Source organism: Piliocolobus tephrosceles, chromosome 14 (genome assembly GCF_002776525.5).
Source record: "Piliocolobus tephrosceles isolate RC106 chromosome 14, ASM277652v3, whole genome shotgun sequence".
Lineage (NCBI taxonomy): Eukaryota > Metazoa > Chordata > Mammalia > Primates > Cercopithecidae > Piliocolobus > Piliocolobus tephrosceles.
In genome coordinates this window covers 18,038,058-18,059,438 of record NC_045447.1, presented here as the reverse complement: position 1 = coordinate 18,059,438, position 21,381 = coordinate 18,038,058, and the positions used below count along the sequence as shown (strand labels likewise).

Below are 21,381 nucleotides of genomic sequence, written 5' to 3'. Positions count from 1 at the left end.
CTGGAGTGCAGTGGCCGGATCTCAGCTCACTGCAAGCTCCGCCTCCCAGGTTTACGCCATTCTCCTGCCTCAGCCTCCCGAGTAGCTGGGACTACAGGCGCCCGCCACCTCGCCCGGCTAGTTTTTTGTATTTTTTAGTAGAGACGGGGTTTCACAGTGTTAGCCAGGATGGTCTCGATCTCCTGACCTCGTGATCCGCCCGTCTCGGCCTCCCAAAGTGCTGGGATTACAGGCTTGAGCCACCGCGCCCGGCCAAAAATTTCTAATCCCAGGGAATGAAACAGATAGGTGAACAGGTTACAATAAATGCAGAGACTGTCAGCTGGCAATCCGCAAGCCAGATTTGATTAACAGATGTGTTCTGTTTGGTCAGCCTAGTTGAAAACAATTTTGAATTGGTTTCCAGAGCATTTTGCCCTCTCTATTTTAAGATACTATTGACACAAAATTTGCCAAGTTAAAGTGTGCTGTTTGTTGAATTTTTAAAACACTTGTGTTACTCCTGCCACAACTAAGACATAATTCTCTTAAACAGTTTACTTATACTTCTCTGCTCTGTATCCCTACCCCTAGAATTGTCATTTTTAAAATGAGGATACTTCACATTAAAAAGCTGGATTAAAAATTTGGAAATTCTGATAACAGTGGAGTCCGTATTCAGAAGGGCAACGGTCAGCCATTAGCTTGCTGCTTTTCTTATTTGTTACTGCTCCCCATAGTTTGTGCTACCACAAAAGTGTGTGCAGGCCGGGCACGGTGGCTTACGCCTGTAATCCCAGCACTTTGTGAGCCCGAGGTGGGCATATCACAAGGTCAGGAATTGGAGACCAGCCTGGCCAATGTGGTGAAATCCCATCTACTAAAAACAAAAATTAACCAGGCGTGGTGGCGAGTGCCTGTAGTCCTAGCTACTTGGGAGGCTGAGGCAGGAGAATTGCTCGAACCTGGGAGGCGGAGGTTGCAGTGAGCTGAGATCGCGCCACTGCACTCCAGCCTGGGCGACGGAGCGAGAGTCTGCCTCAAAAAAAAAAAAGTGTGTGCAAAGTGCTTTATGGGCGGAGAACTATGGGAGTATCTTTTGGATGGCCTGGAAAGAGTTCATTAAGGAGAGAAGTAGGGATTAAGAGTGTTCTAAGCCAAGGAGAATTAGAAGGGAGATTCTGGGAGGAAGGGGCCAGAGAAGCAGCCATGTGCGTGCTTCTCTTGTTTGTTTTTGTTGGTGGGTTGGGCCTCTTTAAAGTGGAAGAATTTTGTGTACGTGTGTGTGTATGCTGTGAATTCTGAAGGTTTTGTGTTCTTAATAAAAGTTTATGTCTTTGGGGATGTCCCAAAATTTTGATTTTTTTTAAATTGTTTGAATGGAAAGTGAAAATAGTGTATTTTTGCAAGGGTTGTAGGTCTGGTGTGGTGCTTGCATTGTTTCAAGGGTGAAGGGTGTCCAGTGGAAATTCCTCCCTCTCTTTGCTGCTGCCTCCACTGTCTCTCTCCTGGTGTCCTTCTGGCAAGCCTGGCAGACCAGGCCAGGGAGAAACAAGGAGGCAGGTGGTGGGAGAGAGGTCAGTTTAGGCCCTGAGTGCCCGCCCACTAGCACCTCTGACCATGGCTGCCATTCACTGCCATGGTGCAGCTAAATTACCTGTGATGCCCTGGACAGGCTGGGCTCATGATGCCCTCTGCCAAGCTGCCTGCGGCCTTCTGTCCTCGTGTGCCTCCTGGTGAGTGCCCCGTGCCAGTAGACTATGAACTTCATCCCTAAACCCCCAGCTTCAGGACTGAGGGGAAGGGAAGGAAGGGAGAAGGCAGACAAATTTCGCTTTAATGCTCCTGGGGATCTGTGCTGGAGGCAGCCAGGTAAGGGCAGTGAACTGCTTGGTCCTTGGAGGCACTACTTGGTGTCCTGCAGACTGTGGGATGTTTTTCTAATTTTACCAGGAAACTGTCGCTCCCAGCTACTTAGGGAGGAGTGACTGGGCTATGTCATTGCTAGATGGAGGAGGGGAAGGGGTGTCTGCTGGTGAATCCTCGTCTAGGCATCACGTAAGAGGTTATTTTCTTCTGTCTATTGTAGTTACCATCTCATTTTTCTGTAATTATCTGGGGGGCTTTGTTTTCTCATCTTGGAAATATCTTGAAGTGTTAAGGTTGGAAGTGACTACAGAGTAACTCCAGAGGTGGTGAAGGGGGCAGAAAGAACCGTAGGGGGAGGTCAGAAGCACAGGGTTCTAGCCCAGCTGGCTCAGCTTTGCTGCTCACCTTTTGGGTGATTTCTCCCCTTCTTTGGCCTTTATTTTGTCACCTGTAAAAATTGGCACAAACCAGTCGACCTTAACTTTTTGGGGATTGTAGGTCTCCCTGAGTAGTTTTGTGAAAGTATATGCTGTCTATCCCAGAACTCCAGCCTCAATCTACTCAATAACCCCCTGAGAATGGGGGCCCAGGTCTCTGAATTTTTAAATACTTGTATAGATGAGTCACATTTAGCCAGTCTGGAGACCAGTGTTGGGAAATTGAGTAGAATTTCATCCTACTATTTCCTTTATATGCACATCCTTTCTCGTGATGTATTCTTTTGCCACAGTCCTGTGACACAGGAAGGGCCGGCCAGTAGCCTTGGTCATCTTAGATTTGCCCTTGTTGATATTCTCAGGGTAAATGTCTTTCCTTTCCCCTGATGGCGTTCTTATACTGTCTTCTGATCATCATTGCTGACTTTGTTTTCAGCATCTAAAAGTTTCCATAACTGTAAGGCTTACTTCTTCCCTGCAGTCTTCTGTGTTTTTTAGTTATTCATTCATCGGCACTCGCCTTGGAAAGTCAGTGATCAAAATAGCACCAGTGTGTAGGGATGAGCATTGGAAGAGCTCAAGCAGAGAAGACATAGGAGTTTCTGCAGGGCTGTCCTGGGGTGGTTCTTGATGAGGCCAGCTGGGGAAAAATCTAGGTGGCAGATGTTGGCACACTCTAAGAAAAAGCATCTTGTGAAAACCTTTAAGTTAGATGGACTTCATCAAGAGTTGATGAACCTCCCACCTCCAGGAGTGTTCAGGCAAATGTGAGATGCATGCATTGGACCAGATGACATGTGAGGCCTTGGTCAACTCTAGACTTGTTTATATAGGCTTGGAAAGATTTTTAAGTTTTCTCCTCAGTAGGTCACTTAGGTGGGCCAGGTTTGACAGTTCACTGAGCTCCTCTTAGGAGCATCATAATTTGGTTTTGTTCCCTTCTCCAGGTACTTTTGGGAGGGAAAAATAGAAGCCACTAACATCCTGTTAGTGAGTGAGGATATGAGCATAGGGGGGGGGTCTGTTTTTTTTTTTTTTTCTTTTTTGAGACGGAGTTCCGCTCTTGTTGCCCAGGCTGGAGTGCAGTGGCGCAATCTCGGCTCACTGCAACCTCCACCTCCCGGGTTCAGGTGATTCTCCTGCCTCAGCCTCCCAAGTAGCTGGGATTACAGGCATGCACCACCACACCCAGCTAATTTTGTATTTTTAGTAGAAATGGGGTTTCTCCATGTTGGTCAGGCTGGTCTCGAACTCCCGACCTCAGGTGATTCGCCCACCTCGGCCTCCCAAAGTGCTGGGATTACAGGTGTGAGCCACCAAGCCTGGCCCATAGGAGGTCTTGATAGGGGAGTGAGTGAGACCATGGCCTTTTTCCAGGTTCCAATTAAAAGTTAGCAGAGATAACTGACTGAGGTGTTTCCCCACATAAGATGCCCTGGGTTCATTTGTAAGCTAGTGACAGGGCCTGGTGACCCCAGAGGAAAGCTGTCTCCTAAATGACCAGATGAATGAGCAGTGGCAGCACTGGGGATCAGGTCCTAAAGCAGCATTTTTTAGTTTTTGTTTGTTTGTTTTCATCTATAGTTAATGAAGACAAAGACTTCCAGGGTCTTCATGCTGTCCATCTGCATCAGGTAAGGTTGGCATCTCTTCTCACTCCTTTTCCATAGGACCAGCCAAGGTACTAAGGGAATGACCTTGAAAAGCTAGAGACCTGGATACCAACGAGCCACCTTCTATGTGACTCTAGGCAAGTCCCTATCCCTCTCTGACCCTCAGATTCTCCATGTGTATAATGAGGGGCTAGAATAAGATAGTTTAAACCAGTGGCCTTCAAAATGTTGGTCTCAGAACCCCTTTACACTTTTAAAAATTGAGACCCAAAAGAACTTTATGAGTTATATAAAAGTTTACTGTTTTAGAAACTAAAACAGAATATAAAAATATTTTTATTTCATTTAAAATGATAAAACCATTACATATTAACATAAATAATGCATTTTTAAGGAAAGTAATATTTCCTAAAGACAAAAAAATTTAGAAGAATGACATTTTACATTTTAGCAGATTCTGGCTTAATAAGACAGCTGGATCTCCTCAAACATCTTTAAATTCTAGGACACTTTAAGCTCATGGTGATAAAGTCAGGTCTTTCAAAATTTAGTTTTGTTTGAAAACATCAATTTTATCATTGGCCATACATGATGTCAATTGTCTTTATTTGAGTGGTGGGCTCAATTTATTCATATTTGAGGAAGTGCCTACCTAATACTCAAGCCTGAAGTAACTATAATTTGTAGAAATGACCAATTATGGTTACTTGGACTTGAAAGTAAAATTGGTGTTCCACCAAAAAAAAAAAAAGTTTAACTTGTACTAAAACAATCAGACACACAGTGAACTTAGGCATGTAGTAGAAATGCTTTATGTGTACTTCCTACCAGTGTTTTGTCACACAGAATATTGAAAAGGCATGTACACAAGGATTGAAATTTAATTAAAGTAGTAATTTTGCCTACTTCATCAGAGATGCTAAGTGAAATTGACTTTTTAGAAATCCAACTGTGTGGCAGTGAAGAATATAATGACAATGAGTACAGGTTAGTGTCACTGTCTCAACTCATGCTGAAGTGCCAGCAGTTTTACCTTTTTTTTTTTTTTTTTTATACGGAGTCTCGCTCTGTTGCCCAGGCTGGAATGCTGCAGCATGATCTCAGCTCATTACAGCCTCTGTCTCCCAAGTTAAAGAGATTCTCCTGCCTCAGCCTCCCAAGTAGCTGGGATTATAGGTGCCTGCCACCATGCCTGGCTAATTATTATTATTATTTTTGTTTTTATTTTTTGGTAAAGACAGAGTTTTGCTACATTGGTCAGGCTGGTCTTCAACTCCTGGGCTCAAGTGATCCACCTGCCATGGCCTCCTAAAGTGCTGGGATTAGTGCTGGTTCACACCACACCTGGCCTGTTTTTTTTCTTTTAAACCATTAGTGCAAATGTCAACATAGTAAAAGAACAAATAACAAAATAATATTGTTATGAAAGTAGTTTTGGCCCCAAGGACCCCCTAGAGTCCTGGAGATCCCCAGGGGTCAGTGGACCTTCACTTTGAGAACCTCTAGTATAAACCTTTATCATTCTGTCATTCAAAGTGGAATTTTTGGAATTGGCATCACCTGGAAGCTTTCAAGAACTGTAGAATCTCCTGCTCACCCCAGACCTACTGAATCAAATTATAGTTTAACAAGACCCCCAGGCGATTTCTCTGCACATTAAAGCTTGAGAAGCACTGGTCTAAACCAGTGTTTCTCATAACTGCCTGCTATGTATTAGCATCACTTGGACACATTTTTCAAACTACCAATTTAGGCCCCACCTCACAGATTTCGACTTAATTTGGCCAGGGCGGGGATCAAGTATAGTGGTATTAAAAAGCACCTTTCTTTTTAGATGACTCTAATGTGGTCACCTAAATCTTCTCAGGTTGACTCTAACATAGGGCCAGAGATGCAAACCACCTATATGGATGATGAAACCTTTTCTTTACTTCTTAGGGAACCAGGATTCTGTGAATACATGGTTACATCTGGGTCTCAAACTAGCTATAGAGGGGGCCCTTATGATACCACTTCAGCAGAGGTGAGAGAGTAAGGAACCATTGGTAGAGCCAGTACTGTTGAGAAATTAAAATTTTAACTGGTGAGGGACAGCTTCAGGGTTAAGAGAGTTGGACCTCCTACCTTGAAACCTGGCTCCCCACCTGCCACTTGTTCCATAGTGCTTGGAAAATATGAATACTTTCTGTACCTCAGTTGCCCCTTCTGTAAAATGGGGATTATACAAATAGGTTGTTATGCATATGGAAATTAATATGTGAAATCCATAAATGAAAGACTTTATCAGTCTCAGCTCTTATTACTAATGTGTTAAAAATGTCTTTGAATTCTGTATGTCCGCTTATAAAAACACGTAAGTTAACAAAATTCATTATCTTCAGGCACCCAACTTACAGAATGTTTAAGCATACATGTGAAGCAACATGTGAATGTATACATGTGCTGTGATTTATTAAGCATGTTATGGGAAGTTTAAAGTACCTCATTCAGCAGAAAGGAGGCAGAGGATTATAATCCTCATTCGACAGATGGGACACTGAGGTCCAAGTCCTCATGTTTCTTCAGCCTAGAAAGTGAAGAGAACTTGTACTGTGTGACAAGGGCCAGGTGAAAGAAACAGGAGAGGAGGAGAGATTCCTGTAGACCTGGATTGTCAGGGAAGATCCCTTGGAAAAGGTCAATGGTTGAAGTGGACCTTGAGGGATAGAGAGGTTTTTTTGTTTGTTTGTTTGTTTTTGAAGCAAGAATAGGCTTTTGATTAATCAGCAGGAGCAGGTGGAATCTAGGTGGGCAAGAGAATACAGAGATACTGGTGGGGGGATTGTTTTGGGAAGCGATGTGCATAGGATAATAATAAAAAGAGTAGCTAGCATTTAATGAATGCATACAGTGCCAGCTGGTGTACTGGGTAAGTGCTTTGTATACTTTGTGTTAATTAATCCTCAGCAGTCCAGTCATGTAGGGCTTTTTTTTAAAGGAGCATTTGAAGAAAACTAAGTGACTTGTCCATAGTCAGACAGCTAGTAGGGGCAAACTTAGAATTTGAACCCATGTTTGTAAGACTGTAAAGCTATCTGGCCTAACTGGCCACTTGTTGACAGATGGGAAACATAGGCTAGAGAGTGACAGGCCGTGGACCTGGACAGGTGGGGTGAGGCAGGTTGCAGAGAGCCTCCCATGAGGCTGGCCAGTTGGGTTTTATCACATGAGTTGATTCTAATCATAGTCACTCACAGGGCTTTGCTTTCTCTCCAAAGGCTATACATACTTTTGAAATCCCAGAGGTCTTCAGTCTCCCTGTGGGTCAAGGAGATGTGCAGTATTTAAAGTGGATTGAGGACGGCATGGAAGAGGATTGAGTGGGGAAAGCTTTTTGTGCATTCTGCTGGCTATCTCCAGTGGCTGCCTCCAGCCTTCATCAACTGCACTCTGGGGAAGAGGAGGACACCTTCTACCTCCCAGCATCTCTGGATTCCATGTTCCTGTCAGCACGGAGGAGCTAAATGGCCTGTGGAGGCTGAAGGTCTGAGGCTTCTAAAGCTGGAAGAAAAGGCTGGGCCAGTCAGGCCAAGCAAGAACATAGGGTAACTTGTCTCTGAGTGCTTCATGGTTAAGGGGGATAAGGGGGCATGAGGACACGAGGATGGTTACATGTAGTGACTGAAGGGAAGAGGCAGTGAGGGTGAGACTTGTCATCTTGAGTCAGTAGGCCTACCTCAAGTGCCTAGGATGTAATTGCTTTGCTGCTTCTCATGGAGAGTGGCCCTAGTGACCTTGTTCACCTGGAAGAGTATGGGATGAATGTCTCCTCCTACGGGGACTGGCAAGTGCTTTATCAAAAGGATAAATTGCTAATGGTGGCATTTCAGGATTATTTCTCCTTGCTAAGAGGCTTTTGTTGGTCCTGAATGCTGAGGAGTTAGGACTAGGAATGGACTCCATGAACCTGTGTATGACTCAGGGAATATTAGGACTTTGGCACAGCCTCATGGGTTGGGAGTAAGTCTTGGCTCTTCCCTAGCCTGAATGACAGATACCAGATTGTTCTGGTGTTTTGTCAGTGAAGATGTAGATTCTGAGCCCACCAAACTACCCTTTTCACTTGAACATAGAAATAGCCCCAGGAATCGGACAGACCTGTGTCTTTAGGTTTGTTTCATAGAGCCCCAGGGGTTGACAGTAGTACCTTGGAGACTGCCTGCATGGGGATTTTTTTTAAAGTGTTCTTTGTTAAAGGTTTGTAAACCACCTCTCTCAGCCAGTTTTCATTTTATAAATTACTGCAGGAAACTGAACTGCATGGAGGTCCAGAAAGTGGGCAGTGCAGACTGTAGTGCTGGTAACTACTGTACTTCTTGGATCTTCGTGCTCCCAAATACCAAATGGAAGACGATCTCTGAGAGTCCTTTGCAAAGATCTTGTAGGGACTTTAGGCTGGGGCCTTTGGGAAGTTCCTGAGGATTCCAATGGAGATTTTGAGGGATTGTCTTAGAAGAACAAAGAGAATGATAATGGTGATGTCCCTACTTTTTACAACAGATCATGTTGTGATATATATGCAAACCTGTGTAAAGTAAACCCTATCTAAAATGTGCTGGGGACCCAAGATGGACTGCCTGTATTGCTTCCAGGATAAAAGTCCAATTTCTAGCTCTGGTTTTTATAACCTTGCTTCAGCTCACCTTTTCCGTCATCATCCCCTGCATCTGCTCTCCCACGCTGGGAAATGGATGGCTCCACTATACTGTGTGATATTATTGCTATGTTCATGCCGTACCCTCTGCCTGGAATGCCTTTCTGCATGAATGCCTGTGAAATGTTGCTGCTCCTTTGTATGGCCTGGCTTCCATGGTTGGCAGGAATCTCTTCTTTTGTGGTATTCCTGCCATCTTTGTGCATCACAGTCAGCTTAGTATTCCTAGATTGTAAGCTACTTGAGGATGGGGCATGTCTTGCACCTGTTTGGCAAATTGATGTTTAAAGTATTTAAATAACTAAAGCTCTCTCTACAGTACATAGTCACTTGTGATTTATGGAATTGGCAAAATTCAACTTTTTTCCTTGAATATTCTTAAAGTGAGACTAATTCCAAAGGAGATTTTTCTGTCTGTGGCCTTCATTGGGTGGTTTGCTGTTAGAAAGCTTTTGGTGGCCTTCCTCTTCCCTGGTGTCAAGGTTGACTGTAATAGGAAATGGGACGGGAGAGGGCCATCTCTGCCAGGCATTGTCATAGGTTCTTAACATTATTTAATCCTTATAATGCAATGTTTTCCTCACTTTACAGATGAAACCTGAGACCAGAGAACATGTAACATGTAAAGTACATGGCAGAATTAGGATGTGAACCCAACTCTGATTCTAAACCTAATGCTCTTACTCTTTCATGCAGAGGTTCAGTCAGTTCTTTGTAGGCCATAGATCCAGAGAAGCTGCCGTAGCCAAAAATAAAGTTGTTAGTTTTTAAAACATCTATGTGGTAAGTTGGTCTGGCACTTAAAAATGTATCGTTTGCCGGGCACAGTGGCTCATACCTGTAATCCCAGCACTTTGGGAGGCCAAGGTGGGCGGATCACGAGGTCAAAAGATCGAGACCATCCTGACCAACATGGTGAAACCCCGTCTGTACTAAAAATTAGCTGGGTGTGGTGACACATGCCTCTAGTCCCAGCTACTCAGGAGGCTGAGGCAGGAGAATCGCTTGAACCCAGGAGGCAGAGGTTGCAGTGAGCCGAGATCTTGCTACTGCACTCCAGCCTGGCGACAGAGCGACACTTCATCTAAAAAAAAAATAAATGTGTTGTTTACTACTCACCACAGATCTGCAGGAGTTCACTGATCTCTGGGGTCTGCCTTATTGCCAACTTATGTGGTTTGGTCACTATTACAAACCGTCATCCCAGAATGATGATGCAGAGGCTAGGGCTAGGACCCAGACCAGTGTTTCCGCGTGGGAATTCCCTCCCAGTATTTCTTCGGAAATGTATGTTTTTTGAATCCATAAACCCTAGAAAAATCAGTTGAGGAAATGAGAAGTATTGTAATTATTCTGTGAATACTAACACTTACCATTATAGAGACATTACTAGTTTGAAAGAATCCAACTTCATCGAATACTAACGTACTGAATTGAAGGCTGTAAGAACTGAGACAGGAGTATAGCAGAGAGAAACAGTCACCATCTAATTAGCCCTACTTTTGGTTGCTGTGATGTCATTACGTCTGTATGTCTGGCCATATCATCTGCTAATGGTGAGTTCTTGCAAATAAAATGATTTGATAAACAACCTAGCATACTTTATACAAATCTTACGAATGGTGTTCTGAGAAATAAACTTTGGAAGCAAAATAAGTTAACAGTCTGGACACGATTGATTCTATATTCTGTTTACCTTGCTCTAGGATATTCAAATGTTATATTTATTTGAATGCTATCCAATATATGTTGCCTGACATCTTCCTGTCTTTTAAATATTCTCTGTACGCTACAGTTCTTTGTAAGTAAAAACAGTCTTAATATGTCTACTTAGTAAACAGAGTGTTTCCAGATACCTATGATAATGAAGAAAAGAGTATAAAGAATGAAGTATTTTAAGAATAACTTATGATTTGGGGGATTTCTGAGAATTCTACTTCCTTGTCCCTAAATTCCAAAGGTAAATGTTAGTTGTGAATTTGGAAATACTAGACTACAGAGAAGCAGACACTCTCTAGCCTGGGAGGCCCACTGATCTTAGGAGGGTCCATACAGCTGCTTATTGTAGACCTTGCACTAGAACCCAGGTCTTTTGACACCTGGTGCCACTTTTCATTCCATTCCATTAATTATAGCCCAGAGAATAACCACCACCACCACCACCACCCCCCCCATCCCCCCCACCCCGCCCAACTCCCATTGTGGTTTTACTCTGAGGACAGATAAAAGATTGAAGCTGATGGAGTGGTAGAAGGAAGTGGGAGCCATAGTGAATGAAGACGTTTAAGGGCAGATGTTAACACCACTAAGCCCTTCACTCGGGATTACAGGCTACACTTTACCCCTCAAACTGTAGAATTCAGTGGAATCCGTGGCCTTTACCTCTCTATAGATGACCTTTTTCCTACCCCTTCACATCTCCTGTTTTTTTCCTCTCCAAACTGCCCTAGATTTAGAGGTTTATTTTGAAGTAATAATCACACACAGCAAAGTCTCTCCCAACACCTGGGGAGCAGATGTGCTGGGATTATCACTGGTATTTGAAGGGTGAGAAACTGAAGGAAAGGAATCTGACTAAAGTGGCACAGGTTAGAACTAGCAGAGTCAGGTCTAGAACTCATTTCATATTTCTAGAATTGTGTGATGATGTACTGATAAAGTTCTTCGGTGCCTGCACCTAAGTATTATAGTAGGGTCAATTTCTAAGTTCATTTTCCGTCTTGTACCTCTCAGTGGCCCTCAACGAATGTTTGTTGCCCCCACAGGTCGGGTACTCGCAAAAGATTCCATTATCTCTCTGGCAGTAGGGGTGAGAATGTTGCTGGCAGTGGTAAGAGTGGCAAGGTGGCCAGAGGACAGGGTCCTGCCATTCCTCCTCAGCCTCCAGTAAACCAAGAGCAAAAGCCAGAGCCAATTCCTTCTGATACTCAGCAGCTAATTCATTACAGGGAAGACAGGTGATTGTTCAAAGGGAGCTTTTAAATCATAAAACAGACACATTAATTATAACTTTAACAAATGTTATTAAAAGCAGCAATTAAAAACCATGAATCTTTTTGAAGGTGCAGAGGGTTATAAGGTCAGTTGGCAGTAATGCAGCTATTATCTGGTATGAATGAAATGCTGGGGTGGGCAGTCAGGGTGACCTCATTAGGCCTTGTGCTATCTTCCCGGGTGGTGAAGACACCCCTTCCCCGCTTTTCCCTCTCCAAGCCCAGAGCCTCCCCAGAGCCCAGGCAGGGAAGGTCCAGATGTACTGTAACAGGATTGCTCGTCCCAGGCTATCTCAGAAGTCTGGAAAGCAGGCCTAGGAGGTTGCTGGGCTCTCTGAAGCCAGGCAGGAAGCTACAAATTGAATCCCAGGTCCCACAGCACCCCTGGGCTAGGGGCTGGCTTCTCAGCTCCCCTTCCACCTGGCCCCAGTTGGCCCCTGTGGCAGCAGCTGTGGGGCTGAGAAAGGGGAAGAACTGGGTCCAATGCCAGCTTATCTATGCCTGGGCTGTGCCAGGGAAGCAGAGGAAAGTGGGTGGGCTGTGCACAGGTGAGGTCCCCCTTAAAAGGCACTGCAGGAGCTGAGGTCTAAGATGGGGGGCATCTAAACTATCTCAGGGACCCCCTGAACACTCACAGGTAGAGAGGGGTCAGGCCTAGTAATGGAAAAACAGCTCCTGCAGGCCTGCTGCCCCACCAGTGCCTCTTGCTCTACCACCACCTTCGCCTTCCTGCTGGCGGCCTGCAAAACCAGCCAAGCTGGAGGCCACAGCAGCAGTTGGCAAGGCTGGTCCCCATCTGGTGCCCACCCTCCACGTCAAGGCACTTTTGTCCACTTTCCAATCAAGTGAGTCAGTTTCTAATATCTCTGGAAGCAGCAAAACATGAGGGGTCCTCTTCCCCCTCCCAATTTTGGTTTCCCTCCAGATGAGGCAGAATTTGAATGTTGTTCCAAAAATTCTCTTTCAAACCCCGACTGGCAAGAGCTTCCCTTTGAGGGAACTGAATGATGCAGGCCCTTTAAAAATTTCAACCTATCCCAAAAAGTGATTGTCCATTTCAGGGCAGGGCAAGGGACATGAAAGAGGGTGAGTCCCCTGTGCTTCCCTATGGGACCAAAGCTGGTTGATGGGCTGAAAGAAGGGGCGGGAGCTGAGCTTTCACATTTAGTTGCAGCACTTGGGCCCTGGAAGTGGGCCACGGGAAAGCCAAGGGAGGAGCCAGCAGGCCCAGAGGGACTGTGTGGCTCTGTGTGTGAGTACACTTAGGCATGTGGTGGTGTGGCCGTGTGGGGCTGTCTGCGTGCCTGGAGCTGAAAGTACAACACACGTGGATGGAAACTTGTGGGAGTGGGTGTATATTGTCTGCTGTGTGGTGTCTGGTGGGTCTGGGGGTGGGAGGCACCAGAAACAGGTTTGGCACGACATGGTTTCCCTCCTACCACCACTGCCCAGCCCCGTCCCCCAGGTTTGGAAGGATGCCTCCATTCCAGCAAGGCCAGGCCCAGCTCTATGGAGACTGAGGGGGTGTGGCCAAAGCTGACACTGACCTCCAAAGCTGACACTGGCAGCCTTCACTCTCAGCCTGGACCCTGGTGCTGGTGCCTTCTGAGGCAGACCCAGCCCTTCACTCTTCAGATCCTCGCAGGCTTTCACAGGGGCTTTCTCCCACCCTACCACCTCTCTCCAAGGGCAGTGGGGAGTGGCAGGAAAGTGGAAGAGAACAGCACTGAGCAGCATCCTCTTATCCATCTTCTCCCAGGCTCTCTCAAAGGTGCCTGTTATGTAGTCCCTGGGAAGACTGGCTGCCCCACAGGTCAGGTGTAAAGGGTATCCAGCGGAGGGACAGCTGTGCACACACAGGATGTGCAAACACACCCAAAAAGGGGTGAGAGGTCAAGGCACACAACTGGGGACAAAGACCTGGGCCTCAGGAGGAAGGGTCCCAGAGCAGGGGACTCAAGGTCAGAGGAACAGATAAACAGAGTTTGAGGGGTTGTGGAGTGTGTAGAGACACAGGCACAGGGGTAATGAGCCTGAGGAGGCCCTGGAACAGAGCTGGTACAGCAGAGAGATGCAGGCCTTGGCCTGGAAGGCAGGCAGGCAGGCAGGCAGGGCCTTCTGCCAGGCACTTGCAGCTCTGTCCTGCTTCCTTCTCCCACCCCAGCCTGGAGAAAGCTGGGGAGCCTATGGCTTCTGCTGCTCCTCCTTTGGTTTTCAGGACCCCTGGCACCCCTGGGGGCTAGTCAGTAAGGGGTGGTCCCTTCCCACTCCACCAGGTACTGAACCTTGCCCTCAGGTGTGACCCTCCGAGCCAACACCTGGTACTTCTCCCCACAGGCCAACCGCCCAGCTGCACCAAAGTAGTTGGTGATAGATGACTTGAGGTGGGACAGGGATGAGTCATCTTCACTGATGCTCTCAAATGTGTGGCTGTCAATGCCTTCATCTGGCCGCTCGGGGACTGAAGCCCCCTCTGCACTGCTGTCCGAGGGGCAGCGTCCATCCAGCTCAGCTGCCCACCGCTTTGCCCGCAGGGGCATGTATGCTTTGGCTGCCAGCTTCCTCTTTCTGCTGCCCACTGTCCATCTGTATCAGGAGTGGGAGAGGAAGATGATGAGAATGAGATAGAACCATCATGGTAGATTCCTCTCCCTGAGCCCTCCCCTAGTACCAGGAAAGTGGAAGAGAACAGTGCTGAGCGGCACCCTCTTATCCATCTTCTCCCATGCTCTTTCAAAGGTGCCTGTCATGTAGTCCCTGAGATAATCTATTCCCAAGGCATAGATTATCTTACCAGATCCTCACAAGAGCCCTGTGAGGAGGGAAACTGAGGGTCTAGAGGAGAAAACCAGGTAGGGAGTGGCAGAGCCAGGATTCAAACCTATGAACGTCCAACTCCAAAGCATATGCTCTTACAGCCAGGATCCCAGCACTGCAAAAGTGCAAGAGCACCATTCTCTGAGCCTCCTGAGGCCATGCAGTGCAGGGGCCCTGCTTATCCTGCCTTGCCCCTCACCAGACTCGTGGAACTAGACAGGTCATATAGGGCTGGGGGTTAGGGACTGAAGGACCCTATACCCCAGACCTTGGATAGAGAGGCTGACAGACAGACACAGACACACACACACACATACACACACACATATACACACAGAGGTGTTAGAGAAATGGACATACAGACACACAGGACAAGGCACAGATTCAGATGCTTAGAGACAGAAACCGAGACCTGAAGTGTGGTGAAACCAAAGAAACAGGAAGAAATAGGCCAGGCATGGTGGCACACACCTGTAGTCCCAGCTACTCGGGAGGCTGAGGCATGAGAATCACTTGAGCCTGGCAGGCGGAGGTTGCAGTGAGCTGAGATCATGCCACTGCACTCTAGTCTGGGCAACAGAGCGAGACTGTCTCCAACCAACCAAGAGGAAGAAAGAAAAATACAGAGGCAATAGCAGAGGACACCTAGACAGATGTCAAGAGACACAGACTCCAAGACAGATCTCTACAGGTACTATGCCATTGTACTTTTTGTTTCTTTTGGAGATGGAGTCCCACTCTGTCACCCAAGTTGGAGTGCAGTGGCACGATCTCGGCTCACTGCAACCTCCACTTCCCCAGTTCAAGCGATTCTCTTGCCCCAGCCTCCTGAGTAGCTGGGATCACAGGCATGCACCACCATGTCTGGCTAATTTTTTTTGTATTTTTAGCAGAGGCGAGGTTTCATCATGTTGGCCAGGCTGCTCTCAAACTACTGACCTCAGGTATCTGCCCACCTCGGTCTCCCAAAGTGCTGGGATGACAGGCGTGAGCCACAGTGCCTGGCCAGGCATTATACTTTTAATTCTACTTTTGCAAGGGTCTCAAATATCTTAAAATGCAGTGCAGCCTGAGTGCAGAGGAAATCCCTGTGCTCGACCACTCCCCATACTGCTGAGGACCAGCTGTTGCCAGATCAGCTGTATTGGAGATGGGCCCCCAGGGATTTCTGTCCCCACTCCTAAATCTTCCACCCTGCAGGATGCCATCTTCTGTCTTCCCTTCTGTCAGGCTTCTAAATAAATGGCTCTTTCCCTTAGAGACTCCAGAAGACAGGCACCATATTCAGACAGCCAAGAATCAAGGTCAGGGAACCTTGTAGTCCAAGAGGCAGAGACATGCAAGCTCATGGCATGCAGAGGCCAAAAGTGAAAGAACCTCTGGTCCAACAACCCCAGAACTGGAACCATCCAGTGGGAGGTGTTGTACAACCTTCTGCAGCAGGTGAAGCATTCCAAAGGGATGGAACCACGGGAGCCTGAATGCCTGTACTTAGACCCCATCTAAAGCCCCCATGACTCAGAACCAGAGGGTCCGAGAGCCAGACTCACAACCGCAGAAGGCCAGGTACTGCCCGCTAGAGACTGAGACACATAGAATGACCCACACATGACATAAGTGGGAAGTGGAGGGGCTGGGAGGAATGATGGTCCTGGCAAAATGTGAACGCCAGACCTCCAGGAAGCTCACCTGGAGTCATAGGAGAGGCTGGTGGAGGCAGAGCCAGAGGTGCTGGCAGCGTCGGTGGAGTCGACATCTGAGAAGAAGGTCTGGCCTGAGCTGGCACTGAGAGGAGCAAGACGGTGAGCCTGCTGGTGGCCCGGCCAGCAAGGTCCTGCCAGCCTGGCCCGCAGGGTCCCCTAACATGCATCCTTCATCCCAGCGGAGGCCCATCTTCCCACAGCTGAGCTTCCCACCACCACACCTGTTTCCTACCCAGCCACCCTTTAACCCTTCAAAGTCCAAGAAGTCAAGAAAACCTCCCAGAGCACCCTTTCCTGGTGGTGACGTAAGCACTGGTGCCAGTAACTCGAGCGTAATCCGAGGCACCTGTGCAACACTTCACAGGTCAAGAGTGCTTTCATTTGCATTATCTTGTTTGAGGAAAATAGCTGAGGAGGTTCAGAGAAGTTAAGGAATTTTAGGTAAAGCTACATAGCTAGTACTGATAAGCAGGGTCTGGAGCTCAGGTCTGAATCTAAAGCCCTCCTGTGTCCTCAGGAAAATACTAAATGACCTTTAATAATTTGGGAAATAAAATGATAGAAGATGCAGTTCCTCCCTTGGGCGTACTTAAGTACGGGGTGCTGTGGAATACAAAGGAGGGCATCTAGCTCAGCCTGGGGAGGGTTAGTGAAGCCTTCCTGGAAGAAGCAGGGTCCTGAGTTTTCAGACGGGCTAGGGCAAGGCAAAGGGTATTTCAGGCAGAGGGAGCAACATGAGCAAAGATGAGCAGGCATCAAACAGCACGGTCAATGTGGATATCCATGGGGCGAGGCGGGGAGAAGCAGGAGGGGAGGGCTGGAGAAGAGGGGAGGGCCGGAGAAGAGGGGAGGGCTGGAGAAGTGGGGAGGGCTGTGGCGCTCTGGGAACAGGGATGTTATGCTGAAAGCTCTACTGCAAAAAGCCCCTTCAGGCAGACTCGCGCAGCAGGGATCCTTTTAACTGGGGGCTTGACTTTCTGCTTGGTTCCCTCCCCATCTCCAGAGCAGACTTCTCCGCTAGGTCCCTCACTGATACCTTTTTAAACTTTGAATTTCATCCAGCGTGAAGTCAAATATGCTAGCCAGGTGGTGGTTGGTGCTCCAGGCTGAGGTGAAGTCACTCTGTGGACACAGGAAGGAGAGAGGGAGGGTCAGATAGTGAGTATCAAATCCGCCTCCCACACAGGCTGCCTCCTATCCAGCCAGGGCTGCTGAGGGCTGGGCCCTTCCTAGGGTAAGACCATCACTTATTCTAAGTCCTGACCAGGGAGCCAAGTCATCCCAGTTCTAGCCCTGCCTTTATCTCTAGCTGACTGTATGACCTTCACCTCTCTGGACCTGTTACTTCGACTGCAAAATGGGGACAATAACCCCTGCCTTGCTTCACTCTTAAGAGATGTCAGGGCCAGGCGTGGTGGCTCAAGCCTGTATTCCCAGCACTTTGGGAGGCCGAGGCGGGCGGCTCACGAGGTCAGGAGATCGAGACCATCCTGGCTAACACGGTGAAACCCTGTCTCTACTAAAAATACAAAAAATTAGCCGGGCGTGGTGGCAGGCGCCTGTAGTCCAAGCTACTCAGGAGGCTGAGGCAGGAGAATGGAGTGAACCCCAGAGGTGGAGCTTGCAGTGAGCCGAGATGGCGCCACTGCACTCCAGCCTGGGTGACAGAGCGAGTCTCCGCCTCAAAAAGAAAAAAAAAAAGATGTCAGGAAGTGCAGTAAAATTAAATAATGCTTCTAAACTGCAAAGTGCTGGGACATGAGGCATTGCTAGGATTACTGCCCACAGGGGGGGGCTTCAGGGAGGAGGTGGGGTTACTGAAGGAGGAAAGAAAGTGCTCTGGAACCCTGGTTCCAGGCTGGGCTCTGCCACTTTGATGTGTGGTCTCAGGAAAGTCACTGCCCCACCCTTCCCTCAGTGTCCCTACCTGGACAGTGGGGACAAGAATATTACCTGCTGTTGTACCCCAACTTTGGGTTCCTGGGAGAACTTGGGGGGAGATAAAGCAGGGGTCTTGGAATGCCTGGCTTAGCTGTAATAGGGACTGGCTTCTCCTTTAAGGGACATGAGAGAGTTCTCTGGGCCTGGGGGACTTAGTTTTTGACACAGGAAGCCCTAATATGTGCTGACCCTGTGTATGAAAATGGAGAGTAAGAAAACAAGGAACTAACACTGGGAATAGCATCTTCCAGCAAAAACTTTGATCTTTTTCTTCTATAAACTCGCCTTTTCTGCTGCTGGAATTCGTGAGGCAACAAACTGTGGAGACAGAAGAGGGAGAAGGTGGCCCCGTCAGAGCCTGAGGGCTCTAGGGTGGCCCAGAGGGAGGCGCCGCAGGGGCGGGGGTCACTGCAGTTGGGGAGACAGGCTCGGAACACAGCTGCACCTTCACAAGGAGGCCTGGGGAGGAGGGAGAGTCCTTGGGGGCAGTAGGGATGGGAGGGTGTGGAGAGGGTATAGAGGGCAGAAAAAGAAAAGGTGCCTCCCCAGGCACGTGCATCCAGATGCCCGGCCCCCCAGTGCCAGGATGAGGGGGCTCAGATGAGCCAGGAGAGTGAGGGACCCCTCACACACACTGCCTTCCCCTTCACCTCCTTGCCCAAGTCCTAATCCAACAAGGCTGGGTCCTCAGATCTGGCTTTTCCTCCCTGCGAGGCAATGAGGGGACTGTGGTGGTGAAAGGAGTTGGGGATCTGGGATCTGGGATCCTGCTCAGCCACTACCTGGCCCTCTCGGGGTCCTACAGCTGGGACTGGCTGGGTGCAGGTCCTCCTTGCTTGCTTGGAAGCAGAGAAACCAAGTTTGGCGGCAGCCCTGGCCCCTGGGTCCCCGAGCACTGACCCAGGCTTGCTCTTTCCTCTCTTACGCAGCTCAGAGGAGGCACTGTTCTCATTTGGCAGCAGTCCCTTGTCAGGCAGCAGCTTCCCTGGTGGGTTGGGTGGGACACGGATGCGCAGGCGGAAGATGCACTTCTTCTTCTTGATCTCCTTCCCGCAGAGGAACCTGGGGGGTGGGCAGCGGGAGGAGGAAGCTCTGGAGTCCATCAGTTCATCCTCCTGGGGAGTGGGGTCAAGCATGACACAAGCCTCTCTGCCTCCCTGGACCCAGAGCTAAAATCCAGATGCCTCTGGAGATGCTGATTTCCTCAAAGCCCATGGGATGCGGGGTTCCAGGTAGAAGATGAGAACACAGCTGGTGCCTCCTCCCTGTGCTTCCTCCTGCACGAGTATGGTTCTTGCTGCTCTTCTCCCTTTTGTTTGCCTCAACCAGCCCCAAGGCCACCTCCTGCAGGAAGGCCTCCTCCAGCTCACAGTGGAACTCCTATGATCAAGATACTGGAACCTATTTCATTCTGTTCTCTGGTTTCCCCAGGAGACTGAAAGCAACACTGGCTGGGCTGCCCTGAGGCTGAAGAAGTGACCCAGACATAGCCCTACCCTCTTTAGTACAAGAGGCCCCCTGCCATCCCAATGGACAGTCCTCCATTAGAAGGGCAGGGGGCCTCTTGTACTGAAGAATAGGGCTTTGGGCGCTAAACCATGAGAATGTGGAAGAGAGAGTGGGTAATTCTGCCTAGAGGTGTCTGGAAGAGTTTCAGGGATGAGGACCTTGTTTTATTCCCCACCATGACCTTAGCACCCAGACAGGCCCGACATAGAACAGCAAATCAATGAATACTTGTTGATGGAACAAATGAGTAAAAAAGACTGAAGCACATCCTAGGCAAAGGGCAGAGCGTGAGTAAAAGTGCCAGGTAGGAAACCAAGGGCTCAGGATGGCTGGCACCCAGAATACAGAAAGCAAAGGGACAGTGGCAGAGGACACGGGCACAGCCTGGTCTTAAAAGGCCTTGAGTGCCAGGTTCAGGAGTCTGGGCATGCCTCTGTGGTGTGGTGAGGGACGTGACCAGCTGTGTGTACTGAGAACTCTGGATGGGAAGGCAGGGGCTGAGGGATGGGTCAGGAGGCTGTAGCCCACCTCAGATGATGCACCCATCCCTCAGTGCCTGGCCCATAAGGCCTAGATGTCTAGAGCAGGAGGGGCCCTCAGAGAGCAGGGGTGCAGCCCCCCTACAGAGCTGAGCCCAGTATCAACATGTGGCAGGCTGCTGGGGTGGTTGGAGTGGCTGTGCAAAGGAGGTGGGGTGCCCCCTAGATCTTGGAGAATGGAAATGATTCAGAGAGAAGGGGAGGAGGACCCAGGCAGGGAGCACAGCCTGAGCAAAGGCTATGAGGTAGGAAGAAATCTCACCTGTAGATGGCCCCACCACGCTCCCTCCCCACCCTGCACGCACCGGCTTTTGTAACTGTTCAGAGCATTGAGGAGATGCGGTCCTCGATCTGTCACAGGGGTGCTGGTGAGCTGTGGGAGAGCAGGCCAGCAGGACATCAGACCCAGGCACATGGCACATGGGGAGGCCCCAGCCCCTACTCCCTCCCTTCCATCTCCTGATGCTTCTGAGTCCTCCAGGTGAGGACCACTGACTCACTCCAGGATCTCAGATAAGCCTTTTCACCTTTCCAAGTTCATTCCCATCTGTAAATGGAGAGAATACCTCCTGACCTAACTGTATTGGGAGCTTTAAAAAGTCCATACCCTTGACCCAGTAATGATACTCCATGGAATCTATCATAGAATCTATGTATCTGCAGATACAACATGAAATGGGAACAAAACTTCACATACAAAACGGTGGCATTGTTTCTAATGGTGGACGAATGGGAAAGAAACTGCCCAACAGGAAGGAAACAAGTAAGCTATGGTAGAAACCAATGCAGCCGTTAAATTAGCCGGGCATGGTGGCGGGCGCCTATAATCCCAGCTACTCAGGAGGCTAAGGCAGGAGAAATGCTTGAACCCAGGGGGTGGAGCTTGCAGTGAGCCAAGATAACGCCACTTCACTCCAGCCTGGGCAAAAGAGCGAAACTCCATTTCAAAAAAAAAAAAAAACAAACAAAAAGTTTAATGAAGATTCTAATAATACGGAAAAGAATAATGTATACTAAAAATAAGATTATTTAAAATTGCATATACTGTATCATTTAAACCATGAAACAGAAAAAAATATTCATAGAAGAGACTCAGAAAGGAAATGTACCTATGCATTAATTCTAGTGATTTCTGGGTGGTGTGATATGGATTTTTAAAAAAGTATACTTCCTTATGCTTTTTGGTACTTTAAAGATTTTTCACCAGGAATATGTACAATTAAAAAAAAAATCAGGGCCGGGCGCGGTGGCTCAAGCCTGTAATCCCAGCACTTTGGGAGGCCGAGAC

At 48.2% G+C, this 21,381-nt stretch overlaps 1 protein-coding gene and 1 long non-coding RNA gene across 8 annotated transcripts in view; one reads left to right on the top strand and one right to left on the bottom strand.

Moving 5' to 3' along the window:
- The window catches only part of LOC111550355, a 14,046-nt gene extending 3,799 nt beyond the window's left edge, over nt 1–10,247 (top strand). For both annotated transcript variants that reach the window (XR_002734012.1, XR_002734013.2), the window contains exons 3-4: nt 3,870–3,919; nt 7,156–10,247. This is a non-coding gene — a long non-coding RNA (uncharacterized LOC111550355). The remainder of the gene's footprint in view (nt 1–3,869; nt 3,920–7,155) is intronic.
- A 1,302-nt stretch (nt 10,248–11,549) lies between these two features.
- The window catches only part of PHF19 (PHD finger protein 19), a 23,835-nt gene continuing 14,003 nt past the window's right edge, over nt 11,550–21,381 (bottom strand). For 5 of the 6 annotated variants that reach the window (XM_023223736.1, XM_023223741.2, XM_023223740.1 and 2 more), the window contains 6 exons: nt 20,399–20,466; nt 18,946–19,107; nt 18,276–18,363; nt 17,141–17,226; nt 16,091–16,186; nt 11,550–14,170 (listed from right to left, as the gene is read on the bottom strand). In XM_023223736.1, coding sequence (XP_023079504.1) covers nt 13,828–14,170; nt 16,091–16,186; nt 17,141–17,226; nt 18,276–18,363; nt 18,946–19,107; nt 20,399–20,466 — 843 coding nt within the window. In that variant the 3' untranslated portion in view covers nt 11,550–13,827. The remainder of the gene's footprint in view (nt 14,171–16,090; nt 16,187–17,140; nt 17,227–18,275; nt 18,364–18,945; nt 19,108–20,398; nt 20,467–21,381) is intronic. The other variant, XM_023223742.1, reaches the window with a different exon arrangement.